Source organism: Tachysurus fulvidraco, chromosome 21 (assembly GCF_022655615.1).
Source record: "Tachysurus fulvidraco isolate hzauxx_2018 chromosome 21, HZAU_PFXX_2.0, whole genome shotgun sequence".
In the NCBI taxonomy this organism is placed as follows: Eukaryota; Metazoa; Chordata; class Actinopteri; order Siluriformes; family Bagridae; genus Tachysurus; species Tachysurus fulvidraco.
Window position 1 is genome coordinate 8804594 of NC_062538.1, and position 17893 is coordinate 8822486.

General features: G+C 33.9%; 1 protein-coding gene across 1 annotated transcript; it reads right to left on the reverse strand.

The window, feature by feature from the left end:
* Positions 1–1589: 1589 nt before the first annotated feature.
* On the reverse strand, positions 1590–17009 carry cfap300 (cilia and flagella associated protein 300). The gene is made up of 7 exons (XM_027134202.2): positions 16547–17009; positions 15467–15548; positions 15309–15381; positions 15037–15194; positions 14769–14941; positions 2005–2071; positions 1590–1743 (listed from the first exon to the last, which is right to left on the reverse strand). The coding sequence occupies exons 1-7, from the start codon at positions 16654–16656 to the stop codon at positions 1594–1596; spliced, it is 813 nt and encodes a 270-aa protein (XP_026990003.2). The 5' UTR covers positions 16657–17009; the 3' UTR covers positions 1590–1593.
* Positions 17010–17893: the final 884 nt, after the last annotated feature.

Sequence of the window (17893 nt, forward strand, 5' to 3'; positions counted from 1 at the left end):
CGTGTTTAGGTCGTCCACATCCCCCGTTTATGATAAATATTGTGTAAATGTCTCCATACGTTGTAAAAATGATAACACATTTAACACATTTTGAAGTGTAAACACACGCGGTGTCGACTCTTCGATTCATATGGAAGTATTTTCTGGATTATTTTCGTATGTGAACGAAATGTGTTTTTTGAACAAAATAATCGAGCAAATTATTCGTTTCGCTGTAGTTAAAACCAGACGGTTCAGGAAGAAAGCGTGTACATTAACAGTAAATATGACAGTATATATGAAATATGAAAGAGGAAAGTAAATATCCTCCTGAAGTCATTAGGGCTTTTTTCTTGTGGGCGGGTTTTTTTTTGTCACTGGGGCATTTTTTGTGGGTTTTCTTCCGACAGATTATCTTAGAAGTATTTTCTTGTTAAATTAAAAATGGATATGAATTTGCATTTCGTTTATTTTAGCGTCACAGTCATGTAAGGAAATTTGTCTAAGACTATAATTGACAATATTGACCCCACTTTTTCATTGTGATTAAAAGATGTTCAGTCTTACTGTTCCTCAAACAAAGCAAAAATAATTTCATTATTAATTTGATTATACATAACAGTAAATACAGTAAAACCAAGCCACTGTTTTTGATACTTGTACAAGAGATTCAAATATATATCAAGATTATTCATATCATGTGGATGTTACTAACATGAATCATGCCGAAAGATCATTACAGACCATTTCATCATGGTGACTGTGTTTCCTAAAGGCGTTTGACAGTGAACCAAATTTTCCAAATAAGGTGAATGCTGTAGCTGTATTAAAAATCAGATGAAAAATCATACGAACAGATCCAGAATTGTATGTAGGTGGATCCACATATATATCTTTATCATACCAAATAAAAACAACATGAAAGTGTGAATAAGAAGAAAAAAGTTATATATATACTGTATAACTTTTTTCTTCTCATATATATATATATATATATATATATATATATATATATATATATATATATATATATATATATATATATGACTTGACTTTATAGACAATACAAAATTTTGTCTTCTATTTTGTGAATTTGTTGTTGGATTGACTAAAAGTGAAGTAGGTGTAGTATGAGCAAATGTGTGTATAGTATGAGTAAATGACTTCGAACAAATCACAATTTACACATCAACAGTACAACTTAAAGAACAAAGACACTATAGAAAGTAGTGTACTTGTGATGTTTAATGATATAATAATTACAAAAAAAATAAAAATAATTTTAAAAAAAGTTTATTTCCTTTGCTGATAACACATTAAACGTGTGGGAATGGACAGGTTTCTTTTTTTTCACTATACTGGTTAAAGTCACTAAAATTACCAGTGTCAGCTGGGAATTCCTCTGTGTAATCTACAAAATTTCCTGGTAGGTCTGCTGTAAAAAAAAATGCATGGTGTTCTTTGATTTTCTATATTTTACATTTTGATCATTGACACATTCTGACTCATTGGTACTTTTGTTTATCTGTCAGAAAAATATTCATTCATAGAGCTTTAATAATTATACTGATTAAAGTAACAGATCAAAAGAAAGGGAAAATGCTCATTAATTGTTCAAGAGCACTTAAAATCTTTATTAGAAAATTGGCCAATGCCAAAACAGTGGTACAAGACATATACATGTCTTTTGAAAGGATCTATGCACAGATAGGCAAATGTCTGCTCATTGTCTCTTCTGGATGGATAACACAAGCCATAATCGTCCTGGGGAAAATTTGAAAAAAAAATTAAATACATGAATAAGATCCATTATTGTTTTAGAATTGTATTTGAAACCGAAAGTAAGACAGTACTGTATCTAATCCACTAGGTCATTTAGTATAGCTTAAGCAAAGATCTCAAACTTTGTAAAATTACTATGCAAACAGAATTGTCAAATGTGGTCATTTTTTCTGTGTGTATATGTGGTCAAAAACAACAGGGGTGTGTATATATTCCTGATAAAAGGGGATTTTAGGTACATACATAGGCAGAGACTTTTAAAACCGTTGATACGACGCTGATCTTCTTTGACTCCGAATCTGTCTGAACACTATGGAGCAATGAAATAACATGATTAATTTTTCATTGCAAAGCATTTTATAGATATACACATTTTTATTATATTTTACAAAACAGTGAACACAATTCTTTTATTTTTACACTCTCAACTGAGAAGTTCCAGTTCAGACCCAGAACTTTGTGAAATATTGATGATTTAGACTTGACGTGATCTACACTTGACTGATTTCTTAGAAATGTGAAAGCATTCCAAAAACCGATCTGTATTAAACCATATGAAATAAAAATCATTAAATAATTGAAAAGAGATGAAAGAGAAATGTTTTGAAACAATATAATGGTTGCTAGAAATTAATAGTGGTGTAGAGAGGTAAGACTGTGAGGTTGTTAATGTTTTTGAAAGGTATAGATATGTAATTACATGTATATTGTTAATAAAGGTGGCAGAAGAAGTGAGATGTGAGTCGGAAAGAAGAGGTGACTATAAATGATTTTTGATTGAATGATTTAAACACTGATTGACTGAACCATTGTTTCAGTTCTCAGATCTACCAACTCTTTTGTATTGACTTAGCTACTTACTCATTGACTATTCAATTACAAAAAATAGTGTGCATATGGTGTAATATATCAGATGTAATCAAGGGCAGGTGACACAGTACTGACCTGATTAACAAAAAACCCTATGATTTCCAGCTTCCCCTATAGCCCAGCTCATTTAAAAACCCCATGACTGTATGATTGGGTGAAAACCCATTCTTATTCTCTTGCATACTTATTATTCTTCTTCTAGACCCATGAATGATGTGTCAAATCGACCGGCTCATTGAGGAGAGGTGTGCTATGACTTTTATAAGCGATCCGACCAACGATGTTCGCACAGCGGACGAAAAAGCGGCCAAAAAGTCCCAAAGAAATGAATGGGAAATTCCTAAAATTCCTTTAAGCTCTCACACACGCAGCGTGCGCAGAGCTCAGGCACGGCTTCTCTCTGTGTTCTCCTAGTCAATGTAGATGTAAAGGAGATTCTCAACACATGTAACTATCAATCAGTGATCAGGGATAAGCTACAGCATCAGAAGCCATGCCTGTTCTTTGTTCTCAAGATGCACAGTGTGAATCTTTGAACAGATTCTTGTTCCGATTGTCCAGTCACTGCACTAAGTGCTCTTAATTTACCAGTGTTCTGCGCTTATAGTGTACTGTATGTTAAAACTGCATATTGTTGATCTATTGATATGACTTAACAGTTATCAACTCAAAACCTGTCACCAGTGCATGCAGGAGTCTTTTCCCTTTATTTTTATCCAATTTAATGCTTTATTGTCGAATAATGTATTTTCTTCTAAACACTGTATTGTTAACATTGTGAACTTGAGTACATTGCAGTGTTACCTGTTTTTTGTCAACAATAAAAAAAAAATGAAAAGGTGTTATTGTTTAATTTCTTAAAATCTAAAAAAAATTAGTATCATTTAAATTATAAGACATTGCTTAAATGTAACATTTATTTCTACTTAAAATCATTTGTTTAATTTAAGTTACTTAAGTTAAGTAACATATGCACAAAAACATTAGTAATGTGAACTAATGAATTTCAGTAAAGACTTCTAATGTAAACTTGATTTGTCTATCGCATGACTTGAGATTCTATGTTCAAACAACTTACCTTGTTTAGTTTTATCCTGTGTAAAAACTAAAATGGTTTAGTGCAAAGGGTTTCCTCCCAAATTTCTAGTAATGTCAACTAATTCGGGTTAAGAATGTACAAACTGTTTAAATAACCTTTATGTGGATAACACCGTTATTAACAACTCTAATTCTGACCTATTACAAATAAAGAATTCTTTCAGATCTAGTTCAGATTTGTTTCAGGACTGGTTTAATTAACAACAATTTTCTAATATTCATCATTATTCTGTTGATTTTCATATTACTTTTATTTGTTTAACCCTGAACTTATGCATCATCTTGATTTCATTACAAAAAGAACATGGCCTCTCTTTATCGCTTCATAAGTCAGGAAAAGAAGAACTGACCAGTTATTATTATCTAGTATTGATTAAGCTGACATTGTGTACTAAAATACCACCAAATACTTTACGTAGATTTGTTTTGAGGTGCCCTCATGGAACTAATCGTTGTTTAATGAACAAATTCCAAAGGTAGTTTTATTGAGTTCTGTTCATTGTGTAAATGCATTTATTTTGAAAACTATTTGAAAGAGTTTTTTCCGAGTGGAATGTTGTGAATTATTACTCTGTTTTTCTGAATTAACAACTTAATTATCTCAGAATTGTGAGATAATTTTTCACGAATAAAATGTATTTGCTCTGTTTTTCGGAATTAACGACTTAATTATCTCAGAATTATGAGATAATTTTTCCATGAATAAATTTTTTTGCTCTGTTTTTCTGAGTTAACGACTTAATTATCTCAATTATGAGATAATTTTTCACGAATAAAATGTATTTGCTCTGTTTTTCTGAATTAACGACTTAATTATCTCAGAATTATGAGAATTTTTCCATGAATAAAATTTTTTTGCTCTGTTTTTCTGAATTAACGACTTAATTATCTCAGAATTATGAGATAATTTTTCACGAATAAAATGTATTTGCTCTGTTTTTCTGAATTAACGACTTAATTATCTCAATTATGAGATAATTTTTCACGAATAAAATGTATTTGCTCTGTTTTTCTGAATTAACGACTTAATTATCTCAGAATTATGAGATAATTTTTCCATAAATAAATTTTTTTTGCTCTGTTTTTCTGAATTAACGACTTAATTATCTCAAAATTATGAGATTTTTTTAAAAACATTTTTTCACTCTGTTTTTATGAATTAATGAGTTAATTATCTCAGAATTATGAGAATAATCTTCATGAAAAAAATTATTTTGCTCTGTTTTCTGAATTAACGAGATCCCTTAAACTTGAAAGGCGGGACATATTTACTTCCATGCAATCCACCTAAAATAGAGCTCCTGGCAGGATTTTGAGGGATCTCATTAATTCAGAAAAACAGAACAATGATTTTTTTTTTTTTATGAAAAATGATCACATAATTCTGAGATTATTAAGTCATTAATTCAGAAAAACAAATAAAAAACTTTTTATTCACGAAAAATTTTCATAATTCTGAGATAATTAAGTCGTTAATTCAGAAAAACAGAGTAGATTTTTTTTCCTGAAAAAAGTGAATGCAAGAAGCTTCCATATAACGGAAGCGTATTGTATTCACTTGAGGAAAAAAAAATCTACTCTGTTTTTCTGAATTAACAACTTAATTATCTCAGAATTATGAGAATTTTTCACGAATAAAATGTATATGCTCTGTTTTTCTGAATTAACGACTTAATTATCTCAGAATTATGAGAATTTTTCACGAATAAAATTTTTTTGCTCTGTTTTTCTGAATTAACGACTTAATTATCTCAGAATTATGAGATAATTTTTCACAAATAAAATGTATTTGCTCTGTTTTTCTGAATTAACGACTTAATTCTCAGAATTATGAGATAATTTTTCCATGAATAAATTTTTTTTGCTCTGTTTTTCTGAATTAACGACTTAATTATCTCAGAATTATGAGATAATTTTTCACGAATAAATTTTTTTTTGCTGTTTTTCTGAATTAACGACTTAATTATCTCAGAATTATGAGATAATTTTTCACGAATAAAATGTATTTGCTCTGTTTTTCTGAATTAACGACTTAATTATCTCAGAATTATGAGATAATTTTTCACGAATAAAATTTTTTTGCTCTGTTTTTCTGAATTAACGACTTAATTCTCAGAATTATGAGAATTTTTCACGAATAAATTTTTTTTGCTCTGTTTTTCTGAATTAACGACTTAATTATCTCAGAATTATGAGATAATTTTTCACAAATAAAATGTATTTGCTCTGTTTTTCTGAATTAACGACTTAATTATCTCAGAATTATGAGAATTTTTCACGAATAAATTTTTTTTGCTGTTTTTCTGAATTAACGACTTAATTATCTCAGAATTATGAGAATTTTTCACGAATAAAATGTATTTGCTCTGTTTTTCTGAATTAACGACTTAATTATCTCAGAATTATGAGAATTTTTCACGAATAAAATGTATTTGCTCTGTTTTTCTGAATTAACGACTTAATTATCTCAGAATTATGAGAATTTTTCACGAATAAAATGTATTTGCTCTGTTTTTCTGAATTAACGACTTAATTTTCTCAGAATTCTGAGATAATTTTTCACGAATAAAATGTATTTGCTCTGTTTTTCTGAATTAATGACTTAATTATCTCAAAATTATGAGATTTTTTAAAACGTTTTTCACTCTGTTTTTCTGAATTAATGAGTTAATTATCTCAGAATTATGAGAATAATCTTCATGAAAAAAATTATTTTGCTCTGTTTTCTGAATTAACGAGATCCCTTAAACTTGAAAGGCGGGACATATTTACTTCCATGCAATCCACCTAAAATAGAGCTCCTGGGAGGATTTTGAGGGATCTCATTAATTCAGAAAAACAGAACAATGAATTTTTTTTTTTTTATGAAAAATGATCAGATAATTCTGAGATAATTAACTCGTTAATTCAGAAAAACATAGCAAATACATTTTATTTCAAGAAAAAAATTCTCATACTTTTGAGATTATTATGTCGTTAAATCAGAAAAACAGAGTAAAAAAATGTTTATTCATGAAAAATGATCAGATAATTCTGAGATAATTAAGTCGTTAATTCAGAAAAACAGAGCAAAAAACTTTTTATTCATGAAAAATTCTCATAATTCTGAGATAATTAAGTCGTTAATTCAGAAAAACAGAGTAGATTTTTTTTCCTCAAGTGAATGCAATACGCTTCCGTACATATTCACTCAATTACAACATCCATTTTTCTTTATGTCCAGAATTCTTAAAGAAGTTTGGTGTATGCCATTGAATATGAGGTTTTTCTAACTGGAACAGTCTTCCTTTTCCTTTAAGATCTATTACCCTGCTTCGTTCCTTTAAGTCCTCTCTATACTCTCATCTTAATACAACTTGTTTTATGTTTTCAATTCACAATTAATTTTATTCTGTTTATTCTCATGTATGTATTATTTATTCCTTTATTACAAAATATCTTATGGTGATGCAAATTGTGTATTATCTGGTTGAAATTACATTTTTGTTTGTGTGTGAGAAGGTGAGCAAATTCATTTCAATTTTACAATAAAATTAATTTGTAAATTCTCTCAAAAAATGTTATTGAATAACCAAATTGTCTAACAAAGTGTTCATCACCCGCTGCTTCAAATAAATCAATCGTGAGATTAAGAATTTTGCAATTTCTCCGCAATTTGTGATACACAAACTGTTAATAGATCTTGTTCTCTGCAATGAGTCCTGCCTCCGTAATTCACTTCTCTAATAGGATTGGCTTTGTACTTTTCAACAATGTCCACACATCTCTGCACTGCTTTAGCCTTTATATTTATTTACTGTTTGCTTATTTTTCTGCACTTGTCTATTTGCATAATTTTTACTCTTTGCATTTCTGGTAGATGCCAAACTGCACTTTGTTGCTGTGTTCCTGTACTCTGCAATGCCAATAAAGTTCTATCTATCTATCTATCTATTACAGGTTTATAGCAAAACTCAAACATCTTCATCAGGCCAATGATGACTACAGAAATGGACACAGGTTCTTGTACATTCATGTTTAAATGTGTCTTCAACCAAACTCTATTTCATTTGTTTTTGTCTCAATTCCTCCCATATGGACATTTCCCTCTTTTCGAAGGCAGACCCATCCGATGTGATAATCCAATTTCATATAAACCAATTTCAAATCATTTGTACTGTTGCAAAAAGATTCATGTATGTTATCTTTAATCAATTATCACAATATATTAATTTGTTAAATTAGTTTAACCAGAGCCCAGGCTGGCTTTAGACCTAACTTTTTCACCACTACAGCACTTCGAAATTAAAAATAATGTGTTCTCTTCCTAAACATAATTATATCGGTTTCTCTCAAAGTGCTGGTTTAAATCATATCTTAATAATAGATGCCAGTATGGTGTATTTAAAGGTTGCCAATCTGAATATTAAACGGTTGAACAAGGGGGTCCAAAAGGCTATTCTCAGGGATTACTTCTTTGTTTTTTGTTAAGTTTTTGTTTTTATTAATGATTTACCTAAAATGTGTACAAACTGTTTAAATAACCTTTATGTGGATGACACTTTTATTAACAACTCTAATTCTGACCTACTACAAATAAAGAATTCTTTCAGATCTAGTTCAGATTTGTTTCAGGACTGGTTTAATTAACAACAATCTTCTAATATTCATCATTATTTTTTGGATTTTTATATTCCTTTTAATGGCAGACTTTTGTTTGACTCTGAACTTATGCATCACCTTTATTTCATTCCAAAAAGAACATGGCCTCTCTTTATCGCTTCCTAAGTCAGGAAAAGACGAACTGACCAGTTATTAATGTGCATGCTAAAGCACATTCTTATTCTCTTGCATACTTATTATTATTTTTCTAGACCCATGAATGATGTGTCAAATCGACCGGCTCATTGAGGAGAGGTGTGCTATGACTTTTATAAGCGATCCGACCAACGATGTTCGCACAGCGGACGAAAAAGCGGCCAAAAAAGTCCCAAAGAAATGAATGGGAAATTCCTAAAATTCCTTTAAGCTCTCACACACGCAGCGTGCGCAGAGCTCAGGCACGGCTTCTCTCTGTGTTCTCCTAGTCAATGTAGATGTAAAGGAGATTCTCAACACATGTAACTATCAATCAGTGATCAGGGATAAGCTACAGCATCAGAAGCCATGCCTGTTCTTTGTTCTCAAGATGCACAGTGTGAATCTTTGAACAGATTCTTGGTCCAATTGTCCAGTCACTGCACTAAGTGCTCTTAATTTACCAGTGTTCTGCACTTATAGTGTACTGTATGTTAAAACTGCATATTGTTGATCTATTGATATGACTTAACAGTTATCAACTCAAAACCTGTCACCAGTGCATGCAGGAGTGTGTGCATGTGCTCTTTTCCCTTTATTTTTATCCAGTTTAATGCTTTATTGTCGAATAATGTATTTTCTTCTAAACACTGTATTGTTAACATTGTGAACTTGAGTACATTGCAGTGTTACCTGTTTTTTGTCAACAATAAAAAAAAATGAAATGGTGTTATTGTTTAATTTCTTAAAATCTAAAAAAGAATTTGTACAATTTAAAATATAAGACATTGCTTAAATGCAACATTTATTTCTACTTAAAATCATTTGTTTAATTTAAGTTACTTAAGTTAAGTAACATATGCACAAAAACATTAGTAATGTGAACAAATGAATTTCAGTAAAGACTTCTAATGTAAACTTGATTTGTCTATCGCATGACTTGAGATTCTATGTTCAAACAACTTACCTTGTTTAGTTTTATCCTGTGTAAAAACTAAAATGGTTTAGTGCAAAGGGTTTCCTCCCAAATTTCTAGTAATGTCAACTAATTCGGGTTAAGAATGTACAAACTGTTTAAATAACCTTTATGTGGATGTCACCGTTATTAACAACTCTAATAACTCCCACTGCTCTGGGTGTGTGTTCATGGTGTGTGTGTGTTCACTGCTGTGTGTGTGCACTTTGGATGGGTCAAATGCAGAGAAGGAATTCTGAGTATGGTTCACCGTACCTAGCCTTATGTCACGTCACTTTCACTTTCACTAATTCTGACCCATTACAAATAAAGAATTCTTTCAGATCTACAGGTTAAAAAATTAGCATATTGTGATAAAAGTTCATTATTTTCCATAATGTAATGATAAAAATTTAACTTTCATATATTTTAGATTCATTGCACACCAACTGAAATATTTCAGGTCTTTTATTGTTTTAATACTGATGATTTTGGCATACAGCTCATGAAAACCCAAAATTCCTATCTCAAAAAATTAGCATATCATGAAAAGGTTCTCTAAACGAGCTATTAACCTAATCATCTGAATCAACTAATTAACTCTATACACCTGTAAAAGATTCCTGAGGCTTTTAAAAACTCCCAGCCTGGTTCATTACTCAAAACCGCAATCATGGGTAAGACTGCCGACCTGACTGCTGTCCAGAAGGCCATCATTGACACACTCAAGCGAGAGGGTAAGACACAAAGAAATTTCTGAACGAATAGGCTGTTCCCAGAGTGCTGTATCAATGCACCTCAGTGGGAAGTCTGTGCGAAGGAAAAAGTGTGGCAAAAAACGCTGCACAACGAGAAGAGGTGACCGAACCCTGAGGAAGATTCTGGAGAAGGACTGATTCCAGACCTTGGGGGACTTGCGGAAGCAGTGGACTGAGTCTGGAGTAGAAACATCCAGAGCCACTGTGCACAGGCGTGTGCAGGAAATGGGCTACAGGTGCCGTATTCCCCAGGTCAAGCCACTTTTGAACGCGGCAGAAGCACCTGACCTGGGGAATGTGGCACCTGTAGTCCAATTTTGCATGTCATTCGGAAATCAAGGTGCCCAGAGTCTGGAGGAAGACTGGGGAGAAGGAAATGCCAAAATGCCTGAAGTCCAGTGTCAAGTACCCACAGTCAGTGATGGTCTGGGGTGCCATGTCAGCTGCTGGTGTTGGTCCACTGTGTTTTATCAAGGGCAGGGTCAATGCAGCTAGCTATCAGGAGATTTTGGAGCACTTCATGCTTCCATCTGCTGAAAAGCTTTATGGAGATGAAGATTTTGTTTTTCAGCACAACCTGGCACCTGCTCACAGTGCCAAAACCACTGGTAAATGGTTTACTGACCATGGTATTACTGTGCTCAATTGGCCTGCCAACTCTCCTGACCTGAACCCCATAGAGAATCTGTGGGATATTGTGAAGAGAAAGTTGAGAGACGCAAGACCCAACACTCTGGATGAGCTTAAGGCCGCTATCGAAGCATCCTGGGCCTCCATAACACCTCAGGAGTGCCACAGGCTGATTGCCTCCATGCCACGCCGCATTTCTGCAAAAGGATTCCCGACCAAGTATTGAGTGCATAACTGAACATAATTATTTGAAGGTTGACTTTTTTGTATTAAAAACACTTTTCTTTTATTGGTCGGATGAAATATGCTAATTTTTTGAGATAGGAATTTTGGGTTTTCATGAGCTGTATGCCAAAATCATCAGTATTAAAACAAAAAAGACCTGAAATATTTCAGCTGGTGTGCAATTAATCTAAAATATTTGAAAGTTTAATTTTAATCATTACATTATGGAAAATAATGAACTTTTATCACAATATGCTAATTTTTTGAGAAGGACCTGTAGTTCAGATTTGTTTCAGGACTGGTTTAATTAACAACAATCTTCCAATATTCATCATTATTCTGTTGATTTTCATATTACTTTTATTTGTTTAACCCTGAACTTATGCATCATCTTGATTTCATTACAAAAAGAACATGGCCTCTCTTTATCGCTTCATAAGTCAGGAAAAGAAGAACTGACCAGTTATTATTATCTAGTATTGATTAAGCTGACATTGTGTACTAAAATACCACCAAACACTTTACGTAGATTTGTTTTGAGGTGCCCTCATGGAACTAATCGTTGTTTAATGAACAAATTCCAAAGGTAGTTTTATTGAGTTCTGTTCATTGTGTAAATGCATTTATTTTGAAAACTATTTGAAAGTTTTTTCCCAGTGGAATGTTCATATTCACTCAATTACAACATCCATTTTTCTTTGTGTCCATGAATTTTTAAAGAAGTTTGGTGTATGTCATTGAATATGAGGTTTGTACAACTTGTTTTATGTTTTCAATTCACAATTAATTTTATTCTGTTTATTCTCATGTATGTATTATTTATGCCTTTATTGCAATATATCTTATGGTGATGCAAATTGTGTATTATCTGGTTGAAATTACACTTTTGTTTGTGTGTGAGGGTGAGCAAATACATTTACATTTTACAATACAATTAATTTGTAAATTCTCTCACAAAATGTTATTGAATAAACAAATTGTCTGACAAGGTGTTTGACTGAAATGTACTGAGCTCAGTATTAGAAAATAAAACTGCAAGATGCCCAGGGGAGTCATGCCACTTCCTGTTTTAATGGGGCACAGTGTGCACAATAGCGATGCGCGGAGCAGCTCCAACATCACCCGAATCCGCTGCTTCAAATAAATCAATCGTGAGATTAAGCATTTTGCGATTTGCGCAATTTGTGATACACAAATGGTTAATAGATCTCGTTCTCTGCAATGAGTCCTGCCTCCGTAATTCACTTGTGTTCCTCCTCTCTAACCCATGTCACTTTATGTTTGGCTTTGTATTTTTTTTTTTTTTTTTACTTTTTTTTGTTTGTTTGTTATTTATTTTATTTTTTTAAACATAATACGATGAACAGATGTTGCTTTTAAACGAACGAAACAAATTTATTTATTTGTTTGTTTGTTCTTCTTTGGTCAGATTAAGCTACATATTATTAATAGCATAAACAAATGCTTTACTCCCTTTCAGACTTTAGCTGGAATGTCACCGTTTCTGTCAACTGCCCGAACAGGAGAACGCACAAACACGAACACAAATGAAATGAGCTCATCCAACATCTCTCATCATCTATCAGCTATGAACCCCATCTTTCCAAAACACAAATCGGAATATTGTTCCGGACTTCTTGCTTAGGCTACAAAACACACCGTACATTTTGCATCAATACAATATGTCAGACTGTATTTTTATAATCACACCCTCCAGTGCCACCCAGATGAGAATGAGGTTCCCCTTTGAGTCTCGTTCCTCTCAAGGTTTCTTCCTTTACCATTCAAGGGAGTTTTTTCCTCACCACAGTCACCTGAGTCACCTCAGACTTGCTCAATGGGGATAAATACAGACACATCTAAATATATCGAATATTACTCTTGAATTATTTTTTATTATCTTTTATATTAAAAGCGCAATAGAAATAACTTTGAATTGAATATTTATAGCCCTACGACAAAAATGGTTTTAATGTAGCCAAACTTTGGCTCAGAACGCGCACACCGGGGAAGCGAACCGGTGCGCACGTGAAGCTCAGACAGCGCGGAATTCAAACGACATTGCACAGGCGAATCTGCGCTCTTTACCCAAGAAAACAGATGAGCTCCTTCTGCTCTTCACTTCACCGTGTTTCACGGGTATCTGTCTGAACGACAACACGCCGGGAAGCGCTCCACATCTTCCACAGAAGGGGCTTATATCTAGGCAGCACAGGTCCACACGTGCGTCGACAAACCTGGATTTAACTTCCAGTGCTAATTTCTTTTGCTGTCCCCAAGTTTATCTGACGTGACTCGCCTTTCGGTTTGGCACACACATGATGTACCATGTTTGAGGTTCCAGTCTTGTTTACAAGTGATGAGCTTTGTTTCGATATTTGATTCGTTTGATCAAAATCACGTGACCAACGACGACCGAAGCTTCGTTTCGCACACACACACACACACACACACACACACACACACGTGACTGTTTCATACACTGATTGATTCAAAGGTTTAAAAACGCATGACACTTGGCGCACTCTCGGAGGGTTGTATTGGTTTATTGCGCTCCACTGTACGTTTCCTTGTATTGCGAGTTTAGGAGAGTTTATTGTTGCGAGTCGTCAATGGAACCTGTTACAAAATGAGGGTGTTCTGAAATGCGGGAACATTTTTACTTGACTTACATCACTAGTGCGCAACACAGAAACATGTTTTACAATCCGCCACTATTTGACTATCCTACCGCAGAAGAACTCGGTCACACATGTGCTGTATATTTGAACTATACGAGTGGGACCTCTGGTGTTCAAATAGTGCAATTTGCTTTAGATGCTTAATCACTAGAAATCATATCGAATTGCAAATTTCCATGGCACACATTCTCTTTTGCATCAAAATCCACTGTGTTATAATGTATCATTTACACCCCTATCATATAGTGTATTTACACTCATGTCGGTTTCTTCTATACGTCAGAAGGATTCGGCCAATTTTATCCAGACAGGCTGCTTGCTCATTAGGAGACTGAACTCATTGCTGATGCTTACTGATGACTACAAAGCCAAAAATGGACCAACACCCCCTTAGCTCAAAGCTCTTCTCACTCCTCACACAGCACCACACTCTGATCTATTAGCACTGCTCAACAGGTCTCACCATCTCTCAGGTTAAGAGATACGTATACATCAATATTCTTTTCTGCATGGCAATGAAGTGGTGGAATGCACTTCCCCTAGATGTCAGAACAGCTGAGTCACTGGCTGTCTTCAAACGGTGGATGAAGACCTACGTCTTCCTGAAACACTTAAACTAGCACTTATTATCCCTATTTTTTTATGTATTTAAAAAAATTGTGCTATAATTCCTCATAAGTTTTTTTTTAGGCTCATGGTATCCTAATTCTGTTACCTAGTGAACCAGTGTTGATGTATTCATTGACAGAGAGTTCAAAGTACTTTGGTTAAGAGCATCTGCCAGATGCCGTACATGTAAATGTAAATGTAAATATGGACTTGTGATTTGAATTCCAGCTTTCAGAGCCTCTATTGTACTAAATCCACAGCCTCTGATAAAATGAGAATTCAGTATCTCTGTGTGTATAAAGTAAATTAAACAAATTCAATTAAATCAAGATACTTTACCAGCTAATTTTTAATTTGAGTTTTAGTTTGTGATATTTTACGTACACTATTTGCATAAAGACTTACCTCAACAATTCTTTATAAATCATTTTTGCAGTTTCAATGTAGGGACTGATTAAGTCTTCGAACTGGCAGAGTTCGCCACCCAGTGCGATGTGCTTAAACAGCCTGAACAGGAACTCCTGCCGGTCACACGGACTGACCACATGATAGTAATCAGAGTCCTCTTCAAGCAGCATCTAATAGACATCAAAAATTACACAATGCATTTGGTTTAAAAGGAGGTTAAGCAAACGTAATGAGATCTAAAAGGATCTGAGTACTGCATGTTTACCATTCGCAACTCATCAAAATCATAATGTACTGCATGGAAACATTTGGCAATGTGACCAGAAGGATGCACAATTCCACTGGAGAAAATTGGATCAAATATGTCCACAGACACTTTGGTGCATGGAACAAGATCTACCTCCACACGTATAACTTCGTTGTCTATTTAAAAAAAAGGCATTTAGCAACGTCATACTATTTGGTGCAATCCCAAACTGTACATAAACCGAATCAAAGTATTAAAGTAGTTGTGTAGCTGAGAAAAAAACAGCTTACCCAGAGGTTTCCATACACCTGATGTGTCCAACACACACAAGTTGTTTTTTACACAAGTATCCTGAAAGAAATTCTAAACAAAATGCAGGTCACCTTAACACTTGTGCAGAAATCATTTTCAAATCAAGATTGTGAATAAAATACTGTGCAAATCTCACCAGAGCAAAGTGATCCTTCATGTAAGACTGAAAGTTCTGTTCAAAGTTAAAGGCCTGGACAGAAATTCTCCCCAGCATGGACCTGAAATAATACACAGGAGGAATTATAAAATCAAGCAGAATTAGAAATAGCAAAGACAAGATTTGGTGACATGAGGAGACTGAAAATGCTTGAATCGAGGCTATATTATGGGAATAAAGGAACTGGATAGCCTTTTAAATGACAGCCATTAAATTAATGGTTGGGGATACAGGGGTCTACCATTTGGTTGAAATCTACACTTAGACCACAATTTGACTGGTTACTTGAATCAAATGGGTTTTATCCAAACGTCAAGGCAAATGATGTTTACTTGCACCTAATTTCTTCAGTCCTTGGAAAGCTCAGGAATATGATTTAAATCCCATTATTGTATGCACTTAAATAACATTCCCGAAATAAAGCTTTGCTGAGAAGGTCTTTTGAAAACATATAAAACTGAATTTCTATATATAGAAACATAATGAAAATTTACAAAGTATTAGATTAATAAATAAAAATATTGAACAAGTCTTTCACCAAAAACCAAAACATTTGTACTGAAGGTATTATTAAGAGCTTGTACTTAGATCTTGGGCTTATTAATGATAATAAAAAGGTGCAGTCAGTGTATAAACCTTCAAATAAAAGTTCAGATGTTAAACAAATATACAGTAGCACACAGTAGGGGTACTCTTAACATTTTGCATCCAGAGACAAATTTTTAATTGTAAAATTAATTTTACAGACACCACAATTTATTTATTTCATGAACAAAATGTAACTGTGTGCTGTACATTTATGTGGTCTATTAAACTGTGAGAAGCACAGATTTGGAGGTATTAAACTAGGATATTTCCAATGAAATAATCGGGTCTTAATTCACTTATTCACTGTAAATAAATCTGTATAACTGATTAGCTAAACATATATTAGCACGAGTAACTAGGTAGCTAGGCAACTTGGTTTGTTGCCAAGTCACCGTTGTAGCGTTCTTTGCTATGAGAAACAGAACTATCTAAATAACTAACTAACGTGTTTACTAAAACACGTTTCCTTACCATTTCATCAACAGCTCCGATATACACGGATCTTCCAGGAATTTGAATCTTTTGTTAGGAAGCAGATTAAATGTAAAGGTTTGACAACACACGGGTGTTTCACGCGCCATGTTGGTTGTTGCCAAAAAGCTACCATGGGAGCACCTAAACAAATTGGTCGTGTCCAATACAACCGTTTTCACTTCCCATGAGCCCTTGCGCTAATAATTTAAGTCGCTTAACAATGAAAAAGTTTCTCAAAATATGTGTATTTACTGCGATTCATCTATTAAACAATTTAAATGTAAAATGAAATTATTTAGAAAGTTCTCGCGGAAAAAAACAATACTAAATATGATGCAGTAACAAGAAACAAGAGATCAAATTAACAAACAATTAAACAAATTATTCTCCACTAAGTGTGTATAAGATTTCCACTTCTACAGAGTTCCTAGAACAGACTCCATCTTCATCATGACACTGACCAGGAAAACATTGGGGAATATAAACAAACAAGCAAACATGAGGTGGGAATACACACAGGATAGGATTCCTGTCACACACACACGCACGCACGCACGCACGCTCTCTCTCTCTCTCTCTCTCTCTCTCACTCACACACACACACACACTCACTCACTCACTCACTCACACACACACACACACACACTCTCATTCACTCACTCACACTCACTCACTCACACTCACTCACTCACTCACTCACACACTCCCACACACACATACACACACACTCACTCACACACACACACACACACACACACACACACACACACACACACACACACACACACACACACACACACACACACACACACACTTAGGGGCAATTTAGTTTAGCCAATGCAACCCCTGGGAGGTGGTGAAAAAAATCTGAGAAACGAGAGGAAACCCACACATATGGGGACAACATGCACACAAGCAGAGACTGCAACACATTGATGAGAGACCCTTGTGGTGTGAAGTTGCAACACTACCTGTTGCATCACTGTGGCACCTAATAAATAAATACAGTCTTGATTATGAATTATTTTACTTAAAATGTTTATTTTTATAATATTTCTTTAATGGTGAAATAACTAGCATTTACAGCATATAATAGCTTTGTGTATTATCTTAAACCACTATTAAATCAAGTTGGCTAAAAATTCTGCCTACGTAGATGCTGTACCTGTCTGTTCCTGGTGAACATGTGCTTACTCAGCACAGCTATGTAATGCCCAACAGATGTGTTCCCAGTGCAACTCTGAATGTGATGAGATTTTTTTCATACTCACACTCAGTTCTGTAAGGGCAATAATGAGGGCCAACAAAATCAGTGTCCACTTTTGCTGACATCCCACCTCACAA

What these genes read in the sequence shown, in the direction of transcription:
- cfap300 (XM_027134202.2), bottom strand. Translation starts at nt 16,656, where the DNA reads ATGGCGCGTGAAACACCCGTGTGTTGTCAAACCTTTACATTTAATCTG. An exon ending in TGAAGGATCACTTTGCTCTG is followed by an intron (nt 15,382 to 15,466) that starts GTGAGATTTGCA and finishes CATTTTGTTTAG; the next exon opens with AATTTCTTTCAGGATACTTG. An exon ending in ATTTATAAAGAATTGTTGAG is followed by an intron (nt 2,072 to 14,768) that starts GTAAGTCTTTAT and finishes ATTGCTCCATAG; the next exon opens with TGTTCAGACAGATTCGGAGT.